Source organism: Spermophilus citellus, assembly GCF_964194105.1.
Source record: "Spermophilus citellus genome assembly, chromosome: 6".
NCBI lineage: Eukaryota > Metazoa > Chordata > Mammalia > Rodentia > Sciuridae > Spermophilus > Spermophilus citellus.
In genome coordinates this window covers 7,386,914-7,405,975 of record NC_138187.1, presented here as the reverse complement: position 1 = coordinate 7,405,975, position 19,062 = coordinate 7,386,914, and the positions used below count along the sequence as shown (strand labels likewise).

General features: G+C 55.9%; 1 protein-coding gene across 8 annotated transcripts; it reads left to right on the top strand.

The window, feature by feature from the left end:
• Positions 1-465: 465 nt before the first annotated feature.
• TRAF7 (TNF receptor associated factor 7) lies at positions 466-18,281 on the top strand. 8 transcript variants are annotated; one of them, XM_081297694.1, is made up of 21 exons: positions 466-619; positions 7,535-7,582; positions 7,891-7,943; positions 9,803-9,894; positions 11,977-12,093; positions 12,705-12,797; positions 13,007-13,040; positions 13,933-14,116; positions 14,227-14,361; positions 14,892-15,109; positions 15,186-15,259; positions 15,471-15,519; positions 15,599-15,726; positions 15,850-15,932; positions 16,599-16,638; positions 16,748-16,864; positions 16,936-17,058; positions 17,253-17,372; positions 17,473-17,604; positions 17,691-17,810; positions 17,971-18,281. In XM_081297694.1, exons 3-21 carry the CDS (start codon positions 7,892-7,894, stop codon positions 17,983-17,985), a joined length of 1,926 nt encoding a protein of 641 aa, XP_081153820.1. In that variant the 5' UTR covers positions 466-619; positions 7,535-7,582; position 7,891; the 3' UTR covers positions 17,986-18,281. The 8 variants fall into 8 exon arrangements, with proteins under 8 accessions (XP_081153820.1, XP_081153819.1, XP_081153816.1 ...); XM_081297693.1 differs by having other exon boundaries at positions 7,535-7,653; positions 17,971-18,280; XM_081297690.1 differs by having other exon boundaries at positions 7,886-7,943; positions 17,971-18,279.
• The last annotated feature ends 781 nt before the right edge of the window (positions 18,282-19,062 follow it).

The following is a 19,062-nucleotide window of genomic DNA, read 5'->3' as shown; positions in this document are numbered from 1 at the left end:
CGAACTAGACCCCAAAAGGAAGCTAGCGCGCGAGGCACAAGCTTTTATAGAAACTGCCCCACCTCTGTGGTTGGGCAACCCGGCGGAAGTTCCCGCCTTCCCTCACCTGCGATAGGCTGCGCCTCCGCCAATCATGCCATGTTTTCACTAATTATGCCATAGCATTTCTTTGCGGGGCGGTCTCTCGGGGTGAGAACCGAAGCTCCACCTTTTTATTTGCTTCTTTTTTGAGACGACGTCGTCTCGCTCTCTTACTCCGGCTGATCTTGAACTCGATCCTCCCGCCTCAACCGCCCGAGTTCGTGGACTACAGGCCTGCACCACCAACGTCCGGCGAGCTCCTCCCTTTGGCGGAGGCTATTGAGCCTAAATGTGAGTGACGGGTGCAGAGAGCCAATCAGATATTGGTCTGCACATAGAGCGATTCAAAAGCCGCCGGAAGTCGTAGTTTCTGGAGCGCCGCGCATGAGCCAGCCGAGATCTGGTGAACTACAAGTCCCGGCGGGCCCCGCGCCCGAGCGCTTCCGGATCGAGCCTCCAGTCCCTTTCCCGGCCGGTGGCCGCGGGGGCACGATGAAGCGAGCGGATGGCGCTGCCGCTCCCGGGCAGCCGCGGGCGGGTGAGTGTCAGTGCCGCGGCGGGGCTAGCGCCGAGGGGCCGCTCGGTCCAGAGGGGGCCCGGCCTGGGGGGCGGGGCGTACACGGGCCGGGGTCTCCGCGTCAGTGCGGCGGTCTGCCTCGCCGCTGGGCCGCCGGTCTGTGCGCTCCTGCATTCCCTGGTTCTTCTCTTCTTGTACTCATTGAGCTTCATCTGGGCACCAGTCACTGTTGTAGGCGTCTGGGAGACAGTGGAGGACGGGATCCCAGTCTCATTAGCTCTTCTGGTGCAGGGTTCCCCGCCCTCCGTACTATTAACAATTCGGGCTGAATCGTTCTTTGCTTGGAGGGATTGTCCAGTGCGTTGTAGGATGTGGAACAACTTCCCTAGCTTCTTACTGGAAGCCAGTAACCCCCAGCCCCCGTGACAACAGAAATGTCTCCAGACGTTGGCAAATGCCTCCTGGGTTGCAACCCATCCGGCACAACTCCTGGTGTAGAGAGGAGGGAAGGATTGACAGTTCACAAAAACATGAGGAGTCGTGATATATCATGAGAGAAACAGGACGCTGAGAAAATGAGTACTGAGGGCTCCTGAATGGGGATGAGTGCTGTACAGTTGACCAAAGATCAGGTGAAGAAGCAGTCAGTCCTGGGACATTGCTGGAGGAGCATTCCAAGCAGAGGGAGCAAGGCGGGCAAAGACCCAGAGTGAGAATGGGCTTGGTGGAAAGGTGAGGTGGAGGAGGCAGGACAGCTTCACAGTGCAGGGTGGGAATTTTATTCCGCTTACAAGCTAACTGGGGAGGATGTGAAACTCAGGAGGTGGATCAGGTGTAAGTCTGGGAGTCTCCTGATTGTATGTGAAGGTGGATTTGGGAATTCAGTGGAGACAGAAGAGAATGAAGAGGCTGGGCCAATGTCTCCTAGTCCTCTTTGGAGTCTAATTGCCCAAGCCTCCTTGTCTTGAGCAAGGCTAAGGTGGTCAGCTGGGACTGAGTCAGGTGGAATTCTACCCTACTCTTAAGACTCACATGCTTAGGGGTTCCATCTGCCCAGCCCATCTGCACCCTCATGTCAGCACCCTTCACACCCCTCCTCTCCTTTGGGATACTCACCCTTTGCCTTTAACAGGCTCATGGCCTCCTTTACTTCTTCCTTTTAGGCCTTTCCCTTCCCCAGTCCCTTTTCTGAGGATTTGTGTTAGGCACACCCTCTGCTATAAATCCCTGCTTGGCCTCTCTGGGAATTCACTTCTCTCCATGGAACCCCAGTCTCTGATTCCTGAGGTTTCTGTACCTATTTGCTGCAGTCTCAGGGAGCTAGAAGCTGCCACAGGGGGGGTAGAGATATGTGCAGTTTGGCTAAGGAGGAGACAGTCCAGAAAGAAGCAGCCAGGGTGGTGCCCCAACCTGAGAGTTTCCTTGAAATAACTCCCTGTGGCACTATGTCAAGGGATTTGGAAATGAATGGAGATGGGGTCTTCAGTACCCACTGAGAAGTGCCTTTGGCAGACTGAATGGAGACTAGTGGACTTCCAGCTCCTGAAGGGTCGAACTTACGTAAAGCCATCAGCATGTCTCTGCTCTCCAGCACCCAGTGGGTGTGAGCCTCAACCAGCTGGCTGGATGAAAAATATACCTGGTGCAGGAAAAGGAAAGAAGATGCAGCTGAAGGGTTTTGCTGGTCAGAAGATGCAGGCAGCCTGGACTCTGACTTAGCCACTCTGGCTCTGCTTGGCTGCCTCAAAGCTGCAGTGGGGCTCCGAGGTTTGCTGGCAGTCATGGAGAAAGCAGAAGGAACAGGGCTTGGGTCAGCCTTGGCATGACTGGCTGCTGGCTGGGTCCATGGGCCAGCCTTCATTTTTCACAGCTCTCAGAAAGGAACCACTGTTAGCAGAGCCTTCATTCTTAATCATATTGTTAACTCTTAGGCTCCTTTTAGGTGTGGGTACATCTTTACTCTGTCTTATAGAGTAAAGATGACTGTCACCCAGTCACATATCTGTTAGAGTCAAGGGTGCCCTTTAACCCAGATATGTCTGAGTCTGTGGACTTGACAACTCTGTCACTCACCATATCTGTGATGGACACCTTCAGGGGTCCGTAGGAACACATGTACCCAATCCCATGAGATATCAGCTGGACTTATTTTGCTCTGAACCAAGTTGCTCACAGGCCTGACCTTACCAGGACGTGGGCATCTAACTCTTCATCAGCCCTTGGAGGGGGATCCACCTACCCCTTGCCCTTTGACAGAGACCTCTGCGTCCCTAGCATGACAGTCCCAGGATAGAAGGTGCTGCCCTTGGAGGAACATGCTGCCAGGTAAGCAGATGAGGAAGGAAAAGGCCACCAGGGGCTGGTGCTGATGATACGGGACCTGGTGCTTCAGAGTCCTAGGCAGAAGGATATAGAGTGGAGGTGAATCTGTCCCCAGGAGCACCCAGGCAGAAAGGGCAGCCTTGCAGAAATCCAAGACTAAGGGGTGTCCAGTCGCCACACCATAGACAATCAAGAGATCTGGGAAAGAAAGGATGGCAGGTTGAGGCCAGGAGCAGGTGGGACAGGAAAGCCCATTCCTACTGCAGTGGGGTTGGAGCCTGGCTACTGGCTACTGAGCAGGGTCCTTCCCTTCCTCTAGCAGAGGGAGCCATGGATGCTGGAGGGCTTGGCTTGGGCAGGACAGGCCTGGAAGCTGGGTGTAAGGTGCAAGGGTGTAGAGCCCTGGGAAGGGAAGGCTGTTTACTGGGCTTCCATATAGTTGGGTCTGTGAGTGCAGGAAACAGAAAAAGGCAAGGTGAGGACAGGGGCTAGGAGGGGAGAGGGGCCAAATGGACCTCTGCGCAGGGACTACAGAGGTTCTGAGGGGATCCTCAGGCCTGAAGCAGGCAAAACAGGGATGCTGCAGAGATTCTGGACATTACACCCTGCCTGTCTGGGATGGAAAAGATGTGCTAAAGGGACATTGGGAGAAGAGACAGGGAAGTGCATGTGGCTTTGCAATGGCAACCGGGACTGTTTCTATAGGGTTTGGCAGCTGGACCTGGGCTTGGGCCAGGAGAGCTGAGGCAAGGGCTGACCCAGGGGTTGGACGGCTTGTGGGATGGTTTGTGGGTCCCCTAGGCTGGCTCCATGATTCAAAGAGCCATGCTTGGAACTTTGGCTGCTGTCCAGCCAATTGGCCACCCACAGCTCAGGCTTGCTAAGGCCTGTGGACCCATCCTAGGCTCTTCTCAAGGTGGTTATAAGCCTAAGAGGACTCTCAGGGTGTGCCTGCTTCCTTCAGGGCTTAGCACATGATATTCAATGGGTAGGGCCACCCCTACCCCAATCCCTTGAGGATGCAGGAGGAGTGCCCTAATTGTGGGCTTGGCCTTAGTAGGGAGTTGGATCTGTAGACTCCCTCCATTGCCCCTCTCTCCAACAGGGCCCACCTGGGCTGTCCACTCCCCCTGCTGCCAGCCATAGAGTCCAAGTAGGCAAGGATCCTGGCCAAGCCTGACCCAGATCTCCTCAGGGTTTGTCCCAAGGGAAAAGGATTAGAGACCTGTCTCTCACTCCCCCAACCCCCAAGCATGATACCTAGCAGATCTTGTGCTGTGGGGCTCCAAACATTCCCTCCTGGGGGCAAAAGGAAAGGGCCTTACCCTCCTGATCAGGGTTTCTAGAAGAGGGGTTGCTGCATTCAATGTGTGCAGAGTGGAAGGTCTTATTGGCCAGGGAGTGCCCCCAGAATCTGAAGAACTCCCTTGGATATGGAAATGAATGGGCAAAAATCTCTGGGCCTCTACCCCAAACTCAAGTGAGGTTGCCCCAGGTGGAGGGTTTGGTGGAGCGGAGACTAGGGGAAGAGAGACTGCTCTGCCCTGTTTGCACATATCTACCCCACCCTGCCTCAGAACCCTGAGTACCCTTGGGTCACATTTACCAACTGGTGACAGCCAAGGTAGACAGCACCGTTTCTTCTGGGGTCTTTCCTCTTTAAAAGATAGAATCCTGCTAGGTGCTGTTGTGCACATCTCTAATCCCTGTAACTCAGGAGGCTGAGAAAGGAGAATCACAAGTTCAAGTCTAACCTGGGCAATTTAGTGAGACCTTGTCTCAAAATAAAAATGGAAAGGACTGGGAATATAACTCAGTGGTAGAGCACCCTTGGGTTCAAGGGTTCAATCCTTAGTACCACCAAAAAAGAAGAAAGAAAAGAATACCTGTTCTGTTCCCTGCTGACAGACAGACAGATGATCCTTGGACTTGAAAAGGAGGGGCAGGGAACTGATGGGGAAAGCCTTTTTTAGCCCACTTACTAAGGTTTTTCCTAGTTTGGAAGAGGGACCAGTCCTGAGGACAGCTGTTTCCCACTTCCCAGCACTGGGAACTAGAGGACCAGGGTGGCCAGGCTTCCAGGAGGCAGAGAACCACTGGCAAATTCTTACTCTGGATGACAACTTCCTGCCCACCAAGAACCTCAGCAGTGAGGAAAAGGCACCCCGCCCCCACTCTGGGGGGCCAGGGCATACCCAGGACACAGCTTCCCTGTGCTGCCATCCAGCTGGGTGCCGAGCTGCTCAGCATCTGCTTCCCAGGGGTTTGTCCTGCAGAGCCTCTCTGCTGTCTGGAGCCTGGGCCCGGGACTCCGGGGAAGACAGTTATTGCAAAATTCAGTCCCTGGGGGGACTGGGCTAAGGGGAGGCCTCAGCATCTTGCTCAATTTGGAGATGCTGATGATGGATTGCTGCCTTCCAGGCAGGGCACACAGATGGGGGTGCTGGACTCCATCCGGGGTCCTGCCTACCCCCAATCCCTGGTTGGGGCTGGGCCCTTGTGATCTGGGAAACAACTTCTCAGGCCCAGCAGTCTGCCTCCCTCCTTTCCTGCTCAGTGTGGCTTCTGGGCCAGTCCTGTAAGTTTCCCTACCACCGCTATGTCGTGCTGTAGCCTTGGCCGCTATTGGCCTTTGGGACTTTCCGGCTGATTTGCATGTTGCCCTGCGTGCCTTTCTGTTTACCTCACCTCAGAGTGACGAGAAGCCAGTCCCTGCTCTCCCAGCCTGGAACAACGGGTGGGGTGTTGGGCAGTCCTCCTGGGTAGGCAGCCTCTCTGAGAACCTGGGGGAGTACCTGCTGGGGTCCTGGCTGCTGGAGTTTGCAGTTGGCCTTGTGGCCCTGGAAGCTATCAGTGAGAGAGCAAGATGGGTTTGTGAAATCCAGGTCAGTGTCTCCTAATGCTGCCTGTGAGCCACCTTAATGTGAGTTCTCCAGGCCCTGGGTTCAGGATGGCTAGGTAGCAAGCTGAACCCTGGCCAGCTGTCCTGGGCCTTCCTGATTAGCAAGGAAGCCAGCAGTGGTTCTGGGGGCTAGGAGTAGACACATGTTGGGGCAGAACAAGCCATATTCACATCTTTGCCCCAGGGACACCTCCTTTGAGCTCAGTTGCCCTTCCCCAGAGAGCCTAGTTTGAGGCACACAGCCAAGCCCTGGAGTTTCAGTTGGGTCTAGGGGTATTGGGTAGGGTGGTTTTTGCTGGGTAATGGGGCTGGTGCAGTGGGAGGGAGGAGATGGATGCTATGGAGCCAAGGGTATGCTGGCAGGTGACTGGAGTGGGAGGAGGGAGGCAAGGTGCTGGAAGCAGCGAGGCTGCCCATGTGCTATATTATCATAGCATGGGGCAGAAACTGTTTCTCCCGCCTCCTGGGTGTGGGGCTGGGAGTAGTTTCTCAGGAACCGGTTGCTGCTCTGGACCCTGAGGTGGGCATTCTGCTGTCATGCCCCAAAGTAGAAAGCTGGTTTTGAAGTCATTGAGCACATGTGTGCCTCATGGTACAGTCCTGGTGTGTGGCCTTCTTCCCTATGGGGAGATCTTCAGGAGCTTCGTGGCTCTGACCACAGCTGCTGCTCCATGGCAGGACATGGTGCCATCCTAGCACCACACTTATAGGCTCCTAACTTCTAGGTTGCTAGTCCTAAGAGTGACCACTTGGGAGGGTGTGTCCTCTGGCAGTGCTTGTGCCCCTGCAGTGATGTGGCTGGCTGGTCTGCCACAAGGTAGGGTTTGTCTCAGCCTGAGATTGCTCTGTTGCCAGGACCTGTCCTGAGTATGACCTATTGTCTGTGTTTTCTTTTTTCTCTAATCGTCCTTCTTCCCTGTAGGTCTGGCCTGCTGAGGGGTAAGATCACTCAGGCCCACCCCAGGCTCTGTCATTGGTGGACCTCCTATGCTTCCCACATACCTTCTCCATGCCTCCCCAGCATTTGAGCCCTGAGTGGCACAGTCAGGGGTGCGGGTGACCTGGGTCAAGAGCTGAGGCTCCACTCTCTTCTGTGACTTTTCTTCATGTGATTGTGTGTGGGCAAAGTTGGGCTCCAGTTATTTCACCCCACGGTTTCTCTCAGAGTCCTTGCTGTCTGGCCAGGTCCTGACAGAACCTGCCATGGTAGGAAACAACATTCTTCTTGCCCTGGTCCCTGTGGACTAGGTCTAATGTGTGTTACACCCTGGACAAAGCCCAGTGGGCTGGTAGAGAATGCCCACTGAGCTCCAGGCTTGGAACCAGGGACATTCAGCCTGCAGAGCAACCTGTCTAGAAGTGACCAGCTGTGATAGCACAGCTGGAGGACTCCCTACCTCTGGAGCAGAGCTGGGTGGGCTTTTAGGAGGGCTAGGCTTTGAGGACTGATAAAATTGAGGGCCCGCCTCCCTGCAGCTCTGTTTCCCTATCTGTCACAAGAGTGACAGATAGGGAAACAGAGGCCCAGTCACAAGGCTGGGACAGGAGGGGGCAGAAGGGCTCTTGCCAGAAAGTTGGTATTAGAGAGGAACAGGCCACAGTGTGTCCTGTGGTGTACCGGCTAAGGCAGGCCCATCATGCGGGGGCAGCTTGGCAGACGGCCGGGAACTAGGCCCCCACTTTTCAGTCCTTTATCTGTGTTCCATCCACAGGGAACGCTGCCCAAGGACCCTGGATGCCTCTCTAGAGCATGAGCTCAGGCAAGAGCGCCCGCTACAACCGCTTCTCTGGGGGTCCTGCCAACCTTCCCTCCCCAGACCTCAGCACCGGGGTAAGGGGCACCCAAGGGTGAGGGTCTGCCCTCTTCGTATACCCATGCTCCAGTCATTGGCACTGACTGCAGAGCTTCCAGAGTAACCCCTGCTCAGCAGGCCTGCAAGCAGGGATGCCTCCCAAGCATGGTGTTGGGTATCCCTACATAAGTACACCCGTCTGCGGGTAAGTGTTAGTGCATGTCCACATTCTCTCCGGGGACAAGGCCAAGGCTCCTCCTTTTCTCCTAGACCAGAATGGAAACAACCTTTGGACCCGCCTTCTCGGCAGTCACCACCATCACGAAAGGTGAGCCTGTGAGTTGGAGGAATCTGGCCCTTCCCAGGCCAGCCTTCCTAGTGAGGCAGGCACTGGTCCTGGAGAAGGCACCAGCAGCTTCCGGCCTCTGTTGCTTGCCATGTCTCCTGGCTGGGCGGAAGCCAGGCCATCCTGCTCCAACATCTCAGCCTTTGTTGTGCATCCTTTTCTCCCGTCCCCTGGCATTGTCCTTCCCTTTCTTCCTAGCACCACTCCCAGGAGGGCTCTTCTGACTTCGCTGGTGGCACCACCAGCCCACCCAATCCTTCTCAACATTACTTGGGGCTGGCTCATCCTCAGCCCATCTCCTAGCCTCCAGCAGGTCATGAGTGTCGTGGATCCTTTCTTGATGGTGATCCATGACCCTTAACCCCAGCACTGTGGTCTGCAATTGTAGGACACTACAGATATAGTGTCCTTCCTGAAGGTGTTGGGCCAGTGCCCTTTTCTCAGGTCCAGGACTCTGGGCAGGAGTGTGTTCTCTTGCCTTTCTGGTGCTGTGCTTTTAGGTTTGTGCCAGCCAATTGGTTTTTAATTGCCTTCCCATGGTCTCCCCTGGATAGACCTGATGAGCCTTCTCATGCCAGCTCCTCCTGCTACTGGGTGACCCTTAGGGGCTCTAAAAAGGCTGCTTTTCTTCTCATGTGGCTGGGTTTGTTTTTGTTTTTTGGTACCGGGGATTAAACCCAGGGGCACTCAACCACTGAGCTACATCCCCAGTCCATCAAGCCTCTGGGGTTACAGTGTAGGCCACTACACCTGGCTTATGTGACTTTTTTCTAAGGAAAAAAGAAAACATCACTCCTAATCACCCACCCAAGAGATTGCTCATCTACCTTTGGAGAGTGCACAGTGCCTGTTACAGCTGTCAAAAGTTCTGGGAACAGAGGGGAACATGGGCTATTGCACCCTTGTCCTTAGTGGCAAGGGTGTGTTGGAGCTCATCAGTAAAGCAATAGTAGTTGCCTTATCTGGCCACTCTTATGACAGATAGGGAAACAGAGGCCCAGTCACAAGGCAGGCAGTTGAAGGCCAGATCTTGACCTGAGGCCTTGGGGCTGGTTGTTGTGCTGTCTGGACCTGGCTGGGCCTGAGGCTGATAGGAGCCACTCCAGTGCATCCAGTGAAGGGAGTGTGGGGCCCATGAGGTGGTCTTTCCCAGCCCTGCTTCTCAGGGCAGTCCTGCCTTCTTGCTCAGGCATAGCAGGGATGATATGGGCAGGAGGAGGGAGGGTGCTGAGCACCTTCACTGGGGAAGTTAAAATGGCTGGGGCTGCTTCCTAGTTCTGACTGTGCCAGGAAGAGGGGTGGGAGGACCCAGACCATCAGCATACTTTCTTGGCCCTACTACATGCACTTGGCCTGTCTGTGCATGTTTCCTGTGAACCAAGGCTGTCAGACAATTCAGCTGGCAGTTACCTTGAAGTTCAAACACTCCTGCCAGTGACCTTAGGTATAATCACTTGGTACTGGCTATGCACTTCAGTGGGGCATGGAGTAGCCCAGGTCAGGCTGGGTTGATGGGACCTTGTGGAGGCTCTAAAAGAAGGCCCCTTCCAAGGGTAGGCAGGGCTAGGCCAGGAGTGTCCAGACTCAGTTCTGGGCCTGTCTATGGGCAGGGTGAGCTCCACAGCCATGCTCCGGGCATAGTTTGATATTGGGGGGCAACTCCAGCTACCCACCCTGTTACTGCACCCTCTTGTACCTGGAGAAGGCCAAGAGCTAGAAACAGCCCCCAGGGACCCACATGCTGCACAGGCTCTGCCAGTCAGGTCCAGCACAGCATGGTCAGGCCTTCCTGCAGCAGCCCACCTCCATAGCTCTGGGCCCCTTCCCTCTTTTCTTGGCAGCCGATGGGACCAGTACTTACAAGCAGCACCGCAGAACACCTTCCTCTTCCAGCACCCTCGCCTACTCCCCACGGGATGAGGAGGACACCATGGTAGGTCCCCACCCTCCTTCAGACTCTCTTTCCTGGGGCCCAGGGCCCAAGAAGTGCTGACACTAGGGCAGAACGAAAAATGTGTAGACACCCTGAGGCCTGAGCACACTTAGCAAGTCCCTAGGACAAAAAGGAGGCCCCATTGACCAGATGGTGGTGACAGGAACAGCCAGTTTGAGGGACTGGGCTGGAGAGTGTGGCACCTGAGGGCCAGGACAAGACACATTAGGCTCTGTCTCAAGTGAGATGGGATCCACAGAAGGTTCAGTCAGGAGAATGACCAGGTAAAATCCATGTTCCTGAAGCCTGTGCTCTTGCTGGGTAGAGAGTGGGTTGCCGGGTAGGCAGGGAGTTGAGAGAGGTGTCCCTACTGGGGAGAGAGAGACCAGGTGAGGAAAGGTACATGGACCTAAGCTGTGGGGTCAACAGAAGCAGGGGGCCTCTGAGGCCCCAGATGAGTGCAGGGGTGCTAGAGAGCCCTGTTCCTGGCCATGTGAGGGAGGGAGGAGTTTAGGACACTTGGGCTAGGGGCTGTTGTCCAGCACAGTAGCCAGGGTCATGCTGGCCATTCCCTGTCAGTTAGGTCATTGGTGCTCGTTTCTGGGCTCTGGGCCTTCCAGAGACAGAGGCCAACCCCAACAGTACTGGGCAGCAAACTGGCCTTCCTCTGGGCCTGCTCTCTGCTTTACCTTGCCTTGCTGGTACAGCAGCTTTGCTGATGGCCTTTGGCTGGTTCTCCCAGCTCAGCCAGGCCTTCTCAGGACCGAAGGCTTCTCCTCATTCTGAGAGGCCAGGATTTGTTTTCCTTGTTAATAGAGAAAATTCTAATCAATTGAATAGGCACACTTGGGCCTCTGCCTGCCTCTGTCTTCATTTATGACCTCTGACCAGCCAGCCTGGGCCTTGGAGGAAGTAGATTCACTGTTTCTCTGGTTTCAGATAATTACAGAGCATCCAGTGGATCATAGTAGCCTTAAAGAAATGTGAGCCCCTTCTGTGTTTGCTCTGGGCCTGTAGGCAGCCCCCAGCCTACCCCTGTGCTCAGGAGATTTGGGTCCTGAGAGAAGTCCACCAATGGTAGGCAGAGGAGAGTGGAGCTCTATGGCTGCTCCCTTCTGGTTCTGCTTTCACTGCCACCTGCTTGGGGATGTCTGGCCCTGGGACTGGCTATGCCTCTGTACCATGGGGTTTCACACCCAGGCTGGCAGGGAGATGATCAACTTGTCCACCTCCATGCTGGACAGAAGCTTTGCAGAGAGGCAGCTAGGCCCAGGCCTGGAGGACTTTGACCTGCATTGTGCATATGCTGCTTCCTGAAGGTAGTGACTCAAGGAATGAGACTGCAAGCTTCTGTCACCCCAGAAGGAAGGGCTTAAGAGAGCATCAGCTCTGGGAAACTTCTGAAAGTTTCCAGGCCGAGGCCCAGAAAGGAAGAAGGAACAGTGCCTGTCCCCTTCTCCTAAACCCCCTCAATCCCTCATTGTGCAGGCTCAGGCAGACAGGCACCTGAGGGAGGCCCTGGCCTCCTTCTCTCAGGAGACTCAGGCAGGACTTGCTGGGGACCTATCCCTGCCTTCTCTGCAAACATTCCAGGCTGAGCTAGAGTCCCCTGGGCAGGACACTAGGCAGGCTGCTGAGCCTAGTGGGCACCTGGAGCCCAGCAGCCACTCCCAGGCCAGCCTTCCATCCAATAATCCAGGGGCTCTCTTCTGCCCCAGGATTGGCTATTGGAAGCACCCCCTCTGCAGCCTACATTCCCTCACAGGAAGCAGGAAGCAGCCCGAGTGTGTCCTCGTAGAATTGAATAGCAGGAAGTCTCTCCATTTACACAAAGAAAGTTGGCAGTCCTAAGTGGGCAGCCCAGCACCAGGGACTGAGGCCGCTGATTAAGCGGGCAGGCTGGGGACCAGAGGCTGCACTGGTTCCCCATGTACTCCTTGTGGCCACCCCCACAAAAGTACCTGCTAGTTCACAGGTATCCCAGGGACACTGCTCCCTTCCAGTCTCTGCAGTGCTGGGCCCCATTTCCCCACTGCACAGACCTTGTATGGAGCCCCTGATGAGCTGCTTCTCTCCATGCAGCCCCCCATCAGCACCCCTCGTCGCTCTGACTCGGCCATCTCCGTCCGCTCCCTGCATTCTGAGTCCAGCATGTCCTTGCGCTCCACGTTCTCACTGCCTGAGGAAGAAGAGGAGCCGGTAGGTGCAGTGGGCTCAGTGTAGAGGGTCTTCAGAACTGTCACTGTGCTCTGGGGCCATGGGGTTCTTTTCCCTCAGGCCACACTAGCCTAGCTCCTAGTGAGAGAGTGGATCAAGTCTGCTGAGGAGTTCTGGTCCTCTCTGGTCCGTGTCAGAACTTGAGGGGCCAGGCTGGGTCCCTGAGATGTGGTTTTTCTACTCCCATCTCAGGGTTGCCCAGGGAAGGGCAATGGGAATGTGGGGCTCAGGTGGAGCCTAGGTGGGGGCCCTTTTTGGTCTTCATGCTAGGAAAAGGGTCAGGCAAGAACTGGCCCAGACAGTGTGTGTGGACACTGTCTGTACTGCTGGACATGGCCCCCCCTCTGCTGCTTGAGCCCTGCCTTTGGGGGCCTCACCCCCTGCTTTCCCTCCTTGGTTCTCGTAAGGCCCTCCCAGGCCTCAGCAGCCTGTCTAAAGACATCCCAGCTGAGATGCCTCCAGCCCCAGAGAGCAGCTTGGGACTTGGCAGGGGTGGGCCAGTCAGCCTGGGTGGTGAGACTGGGTGGGGCTCCCTTGGCCCCTGTTAGCACCCCAGCCCACCTCCCCTTCTACCTTTTGCCCACTCGGTTCAGGAGCCACTGGTATTTGCTGAGCAGCCCTCGGTGAAGTTGTGCTGCCAACTCTGCTGTGGTGTATTCAAGGACCCTGTGATCACCACCTGTGGGGTGAGGCTGCCTATGGACCCTCCCTCCCTATTCCGGCTGCTTGCCCCTTCCTGTGAGCCCTGGCTTGGATTACAGGCCTGATCTGGCTGCCTAGTAGGTGCCTTCTATGGTGCAGGGCAAGGAGTGGGATGAACCCTGGCTGCTACTGGCTTTGACTTGGGGTGAAGAAGACCTCAGCCATCCCCCAAATCTGTCTTTTATTCCCACAGCACACGTTCTGTAGAAGATGCGCCTTGAAGTCAGGTAGGTTCTTCCCTCCTGTCCAGACCCAGCCACCTCATCCCCCAGCAGGGGAGGGGAGCCTTCATCTTATCTGTGGCCCTGGCCACTCAGCAGAGGCTATTGGCTTCGCACTGATCTTTCCCACAGTCCAGGGATGCGTGTCCTCTGCAAGGGCTGTAGTGGTGCTGCGGGCACTAAGGCCCAAGCTCAGGAGCTCCATTAGAGGAGCAGTGGGACCCAGAATTCCCAGTGTCTCCAGATTCAGACCTCAATGTAGTGGGTATGGGGTGGGGCCTCCCAGAGTCAGCACCTGTACTCTATTGGGGACCTCTGTCCCCACCAGCACCTTTTCCTACCCCCTTAGTGGCTGTTCCCATACTGTTGCCACCCAGACTGGTTTTTTCCTCATGCCTTGTCCCTCGCTCCTTGCCCTCGGCCCCTTGCCCTTGCTTAAGACTTTATCCGGCGTGGTGGCTCACACCTGTAATCCCAGCAGCTCAGGAGGCTGAGGCAGGAGGATTGCAAGTTCACAGCCAGACTCAGCAAAAGCGAGTAAAAAAGAATATATAAAATAGGGCCAAGGATGTGGCTTACTAGTCAAGTGCCCCGGAGTTCAATCCCCAATCCCCCTCACCATCAAAGGGAAAAAAAAAAAAAAAGACTTTATTGGGTTATCTGAGAGATGCCTGTCACTACCTGCTTGTCATTCTTGGTGGCCCAGCCCTTCACCTGTTCCTGTGCCAGGCACCTCAGTAGGTCATAGATGGGTGGATCAGGCACTTAGTGGGCTCACACCTACCTGGTCCTTCCACTGTGCTCTCCTGCCTCAGTGGGATTCAGCTTGCACTGGGCAGAGCTACCAGGGATGGGGTTGCTGGGCAGGCTATGGGAACAGCATGCCCTCCTCCCCCAGAGAAGTGTCCCGTGGACAATGCCAAGCTGACAGTGGTGGTGAACAACATTGCAGTGGCCGAACAAATTGGGGAGCTCTTCATCCACTGCAGGCACGGCTGCCGTGTGGTGGGTGCAGGGAAGCCCAGTGTCTTCGAGGTGGACCCCCGGGGGTGTCCCTTCACCATCAAGCTTAGTGCCCGAAAGTAAGTAGCCACCAGCCCCCAGGGAGTTCTGAGCACCTTTGTTTCTGGGGGCTCCATGTGGCTCTGGCTAGCTTAACCTCCCACATGCCCCATGTTCTACTCTTGTACAGGGATCACGAGGGCAGCTGTGACTACAGGCCTGTGCGCTGCCCCAACAATCCTAGCTGCCCACCCCTCCTCAAGATGAACCTGGAAGCCCACCTCAAAGAATGCGAGCACATCAAGTGTCCTCACTCCAAGTACGGGTGAGTGGGAGGGCACAGGTAGGGGTCCCATTCCTCCTCAGCACACCTCAGCTGAGAGCCCCTGTGTACTGGTCCGAGGACACTGATGACTGACATCACAGCCGAGGTCCAGCTGCCTTGGAGGGACTGAGTTCCCATTGGAACTGAGAGGGGACTGGATGGGTCGAGGAGCTGGAGTGTCAGGGAAGGAGCACACAGGAGTAGATTTGAGCAGATGAATTGCCACTAGAGAGAGGTGGGGTGGGAGAAGAGGCAGAGAAGCCCAGCTCTTCAGGGCAGGGAAACCAATAAGCACTGTGGGTTTTATTTTCAGGGAGAGAGGAAACTTTGAAGAGCTTTGAGGGTGCACGATTGGATTTCTCTCAGGAAGTAGCTTGCTGGGTGCTGGAGGTCAGGCAGGTGGGAGGGCAGCAGAATCTGGTGTGTGTTGACTACAGCAGGGGAGGATTCTTAAGGGATTCTTGGGGTCAGAGAAGCCAGGGAAGGGGTCCTGGCAGGCAGGCAATTGGGCAGCGGTCCTGTTCCCCCAGGTGCACCTTCATCGGGAACCAGGACACATATGAGACACATCTAGAGACATGCAGGTTTGAGGGCCTGAAGGAGTTCTTGCAGCAGACAGATGACCGCTTCCATGAGATGCATGTGGCCCTGGCACAAAAGGACCAGGAGATAGCCTTCCTGCGCTCCATGCTGGGCAAGCTCTCTGAGAAGATTGACCAGCTAGAGAAGAGCCTCGAGCTCAAGTTTGGTGAGGGCCAACCCAGAGGGTACAGGGTACAGCCACTGCTCTTCATGCCAGTGACACCCTCTCTCCTGCTGTGCAGATGTCCTGGATGAAAATCAGAGCAAACTCAGCGAGGACCTCATGGAGTTCCGGAGGGATGCATCCATGTTGAATGTGAGTGGGCTGGGCATGCAGGTGGGTGAGATGCAGGAAGGTGGGCCCCAGCAGGCAGGCCTCCCCCACTGGCCTTTGTTCCAGTTAGTTGGAGTTAGAAGTCTATTTGGGTGAGGGCTGCTGCCACCCCTGCTCAGCCCAGGCCTGGGGGCTGCACCAGAGGCCATGGCAGCTCCATTTACCACTCTCCCTTCTGTTCTTGGCCTTGTAGGATGAACTGTCCCACATCAACGCAAGGCTGAACATGGGCATCCTAGGATGTGAGTATGGCCCCCTACTGCTTCCACACACTATTCCCTGGACCCCCATGGGTCCCTCACCAGCTTCTTGCATCTGCAGCCTATGACCCTCAGCAGATCTTCAAGTGCAAAGGGACCTTTGTAGGCCACCAGGGCCCTGTCTGGTGTCTCTGTGTCTACTCCATGGGTGACCTGCTCTTCAGTGGTTCCTCTGACAAGACCATCAAGGTGGGTGGGTTCCTGCCCAGGCAGGGCCTTCTCCCCCAGATGGCTGGCTTCTTTATCCTGCCATCCTGCCCCATGGCACTGGGCTGACCCTGCTTGGATCTACTCTGACCCTGGTCTCTGCAGGTATGGGACACCTGTACCACCTACAAATGCCAGAAGACACTAGAGGGCCATGACGGCATTGTGCTAGCTCTCTGCATCCAGGGGTGAGTCCAGGCATGTGTGTGCCCACTGACCAAGAGGCACTCCTGTGGCCCCATGGGCTATGAGCTCAGCCTGTGTGGCTGTGTCTATTCTACCTTAGGGCACCCTCAGCCCTAAGTGGTGCTGGATCCCTGGGTGGTGGTTCTGTCTCCAGAGTTGTGTGTTAGCGCACTGGCCTCCCAACAGATCCTGACCCTAGCCCTGGTGCACCTTAGGTGGCCAGACCTAGAGGGCAGGGGCAGGAGATCAGCATCACTAGCAAGCCAGGGCCCTGATATGGAGCATCTCCTGGCCACCTCCTTTTCCCTGGGGGAGGGCCTTTTCTCTGGACCTGACTTCTGGTCTCATGTTGGGAGGCCATGTGTGGGCCTTAATGTGTGTGAGTATGTATCAAGAGGCAGAGGTGCTCGGTCACTAGCTGTAGCAGTTTTCCTGGCAGTGGGGCTAATGGCTGGTACTCTTGCCCAGCTCGGCTATCAGATGCTTGCCAGGCAGGCACCAGGGGCTAGGCTGCCACTTCCAAGGTTCCCACACACACTGGATGTGGTTCAGAAACAGCAGAGGCTCTGGCACCAGGCCAAGATGCTGGTTCACTTGGCCCTAGCCAGGGCATTGTCAGAAAGGATGGCACCTTCCCTCTCCCTCACCTGTTGGCTCTGCTTCCCCAGGTGCAAGCTCTATAGTGGCTCTGCAGATTGCACTATCATTGTGAGTGGGGCCAGTGGGGGGAGGCATGGGGAGAGGAGGCCCAGCTCCCACCTCACTGCCCAGGCTTCACGCAGCAGGACTGTCCTAAGGCTTGCCTTCACCACCTTAGGTGTGGGACATCCAGAACCTGCAGAAGGTGAACACCATCCGGGCCCATGACAACCCTGTGTGCACACTTGTGTCCTCTCACAACATGCTCTTCAGTGGCTCCCTGAAGGCCATTAAGGTACAGGTGCACATGCGCAGCATCAGGGCACTGGGTACTGACCCAGCCTATGCTCACAGCCATCCCCACAGGTCTGGGACATCGTGGGTACTGAACTAAAGTTGAAGAAGGAGCTCACAGGCCTCAACCACTGGGTGCGGGCCCTGGTGGCAGCCCAGAGCTACTTGTACAGTGGCTCCTACCAGACAATCAAGGTGTGCCAGGCTACCCCCTGTCGGCAAGGCCTTGCCCTCTGCTACACTTGCAAGGCCATCCCTGAGCATTCCCTCTATCCTGCCCCTACAGTTGTACACAACCTGGGTGGGTGGGCAGGCTGCCTTAGTATCTGAGCTTCAGAGACTTGGGGGTGAGGCTCCTGGCCTGGACCAAGAGGGACAATTGCCCATAGATCTGGGACATCCGGACCCTCGACTGCATCCACGTCCTACAGACATCTGGTGGCAGTGTCTACTCCATCGCTGTGACGAATCACCACATTGTCTGTGGCACCTATGAGAACCTCATCCATGTAAGGGCTGAGTACCCAGGGGCAGGATTGACTCAGGGCCCATCTTCTCCTCATTCTGGATCTCTCTGACCGCCTGTGCCTGTCCCATACCCCCCTTCAGGTATGGGACATCGAGTCCAAGGAGCAGGTGCGGACCCTAACAGGCCATGTGGGAACCGTCTATGCCCTGGCAGTCATCTCGACACCAGACCAGACCAAAGTCTTCAGTGCGTCCTACGACCGGTCCCTCAGGGTACATCCTTGGCCCAGTAGCAACAGGAGGTGCAAAGGGAAGATGTCTGGGCTTGGGTGGGCCCTCACATCCCCTGTGCCCCCCAGGTCTGGAGTATGGATAACATGATCTGCACCCAGACCCTACTGCGCCACCAGGGTAGTGTGACTGCATTGGCTGTGTCCCGGGGCCGGCTCTTCTCAGGAGCTGTGGATAGCACTGTGAAGGTCAGTGTCTATGATTTAGACTATTCAAAGGGGCTGCACAGAATGGAGGGACAGAGAGGATGAGGAGCTAGTGGCCCCTGGTTTGTGCCAGTGTAGGGCAGGTGTGACTGACAAGTGTCCTTGGGCCACAGCGGCACCTTAAACAGACCTTTCTTTGCAGGTTTGGACATGCTAACAGAATTCAGGCCAGGCCTTTACTCCCTGTGGGCCTGTTTGAGCCAAGCTGGCAACACGGGATGGCCCTGGAGCTTCTTCCTGCCCTGTAGGAGCAGACAGAGTCATGTGGCCAGGCAGTGCCCTCCCTGCCCTCATTCCGTGAACCTCCCTCTACTCAACTCGGCCCTGTCTCATTGCGGTTAGGGCAACGCCCAGGCTCTTCTCTGGGTGCCAGGTACGACGCTTGCCCAGCCGACCCTTTGTCCCCACCCCAACTGGACTATGGGCCTTTTTACTTACCTTTTCTACTGTTTTTAGACTGTATATAGATTTATTTGATTACTTCCTGATTGAAATAAAAGCTGCACAGACTGTGGCCATGAGTGGGGACACATCCTGGGGCCAGGGGTTACACATGGCCCTGAGGACATTGGTATATACAGAAAACAGCATTGAGGGAAAGAGGTTGGGGGGACCTTTCCTCCCTGCAGGAGAGGCTCACCACCCGTTGGCTCCCAGCCTCCAGTCCCCACACCCCACTTTTCCCAACACACATACCCTCAAAGAGTGAGCCAGGCAGCTCTGTTTTCTGCTGTTTATTGATAGCTGACAGCAGCTCCCTGCCCAATCATCCCTCCCCACTTGCTGGAGCCCCAGTCTGGGTTGCCCACCAAGGAGAAGCCAGGGGGGAGCACATCCACTTAGGGGGAAGCTTCAGGTGTGAAAGTTGGAAGGGGCCTGATGCCTGGACACCCCCTTAGCAGGCCCCCTCCACCAGCCGGCACCACAGTCGCTGGTTTTCAGGTTTAATTCTTTTTGTTTGTTTGTTTTAAAGAAATGGCAAAGTTGTGTCCAACACTTGTGGATCAGCAAACACAATAGAGGAGACCAGTCAGTACTTTTTGGGGGGAGGAAAGGAGAGGAAAAGAGAGAGGGTGAGAATGACCACACAACACAGCCTTGGACCATGAGCAGAGCATCTGTGGGAACTCCAGTGTGGTGAACTGGTGCCAGTGCAGGGCCCTGGGGAGGGAGGGTGTGGTGCACCCTCATGCACTTCTGCCCGCAGCCTGTCACACTCCTGCACCCACACTGC

Coding starts and splice junctions, on each gene's coding strand:
- TRAF7 (XM_081297688.1), top strand. CDS start 7,573: ATGAGCTCAGGCAAGAGCGCCCGCTACAACCGCTTCTCTGGGGGTCCT. Junction 9,895..11,976: donor GGGATGAGGAGGACACCATG/GTAGGTCCCCAC, acceptor CTCTCCATGCAG/CCCCCCATCAGCACCCCTCG. Junction 14,362..14,891: donor TGTCCTCACTCCAAGTACGG/GTGAGTGGGAGG, acceptor CTGTTCCCCCAG/GTGCACCTTCATCGGGAACC.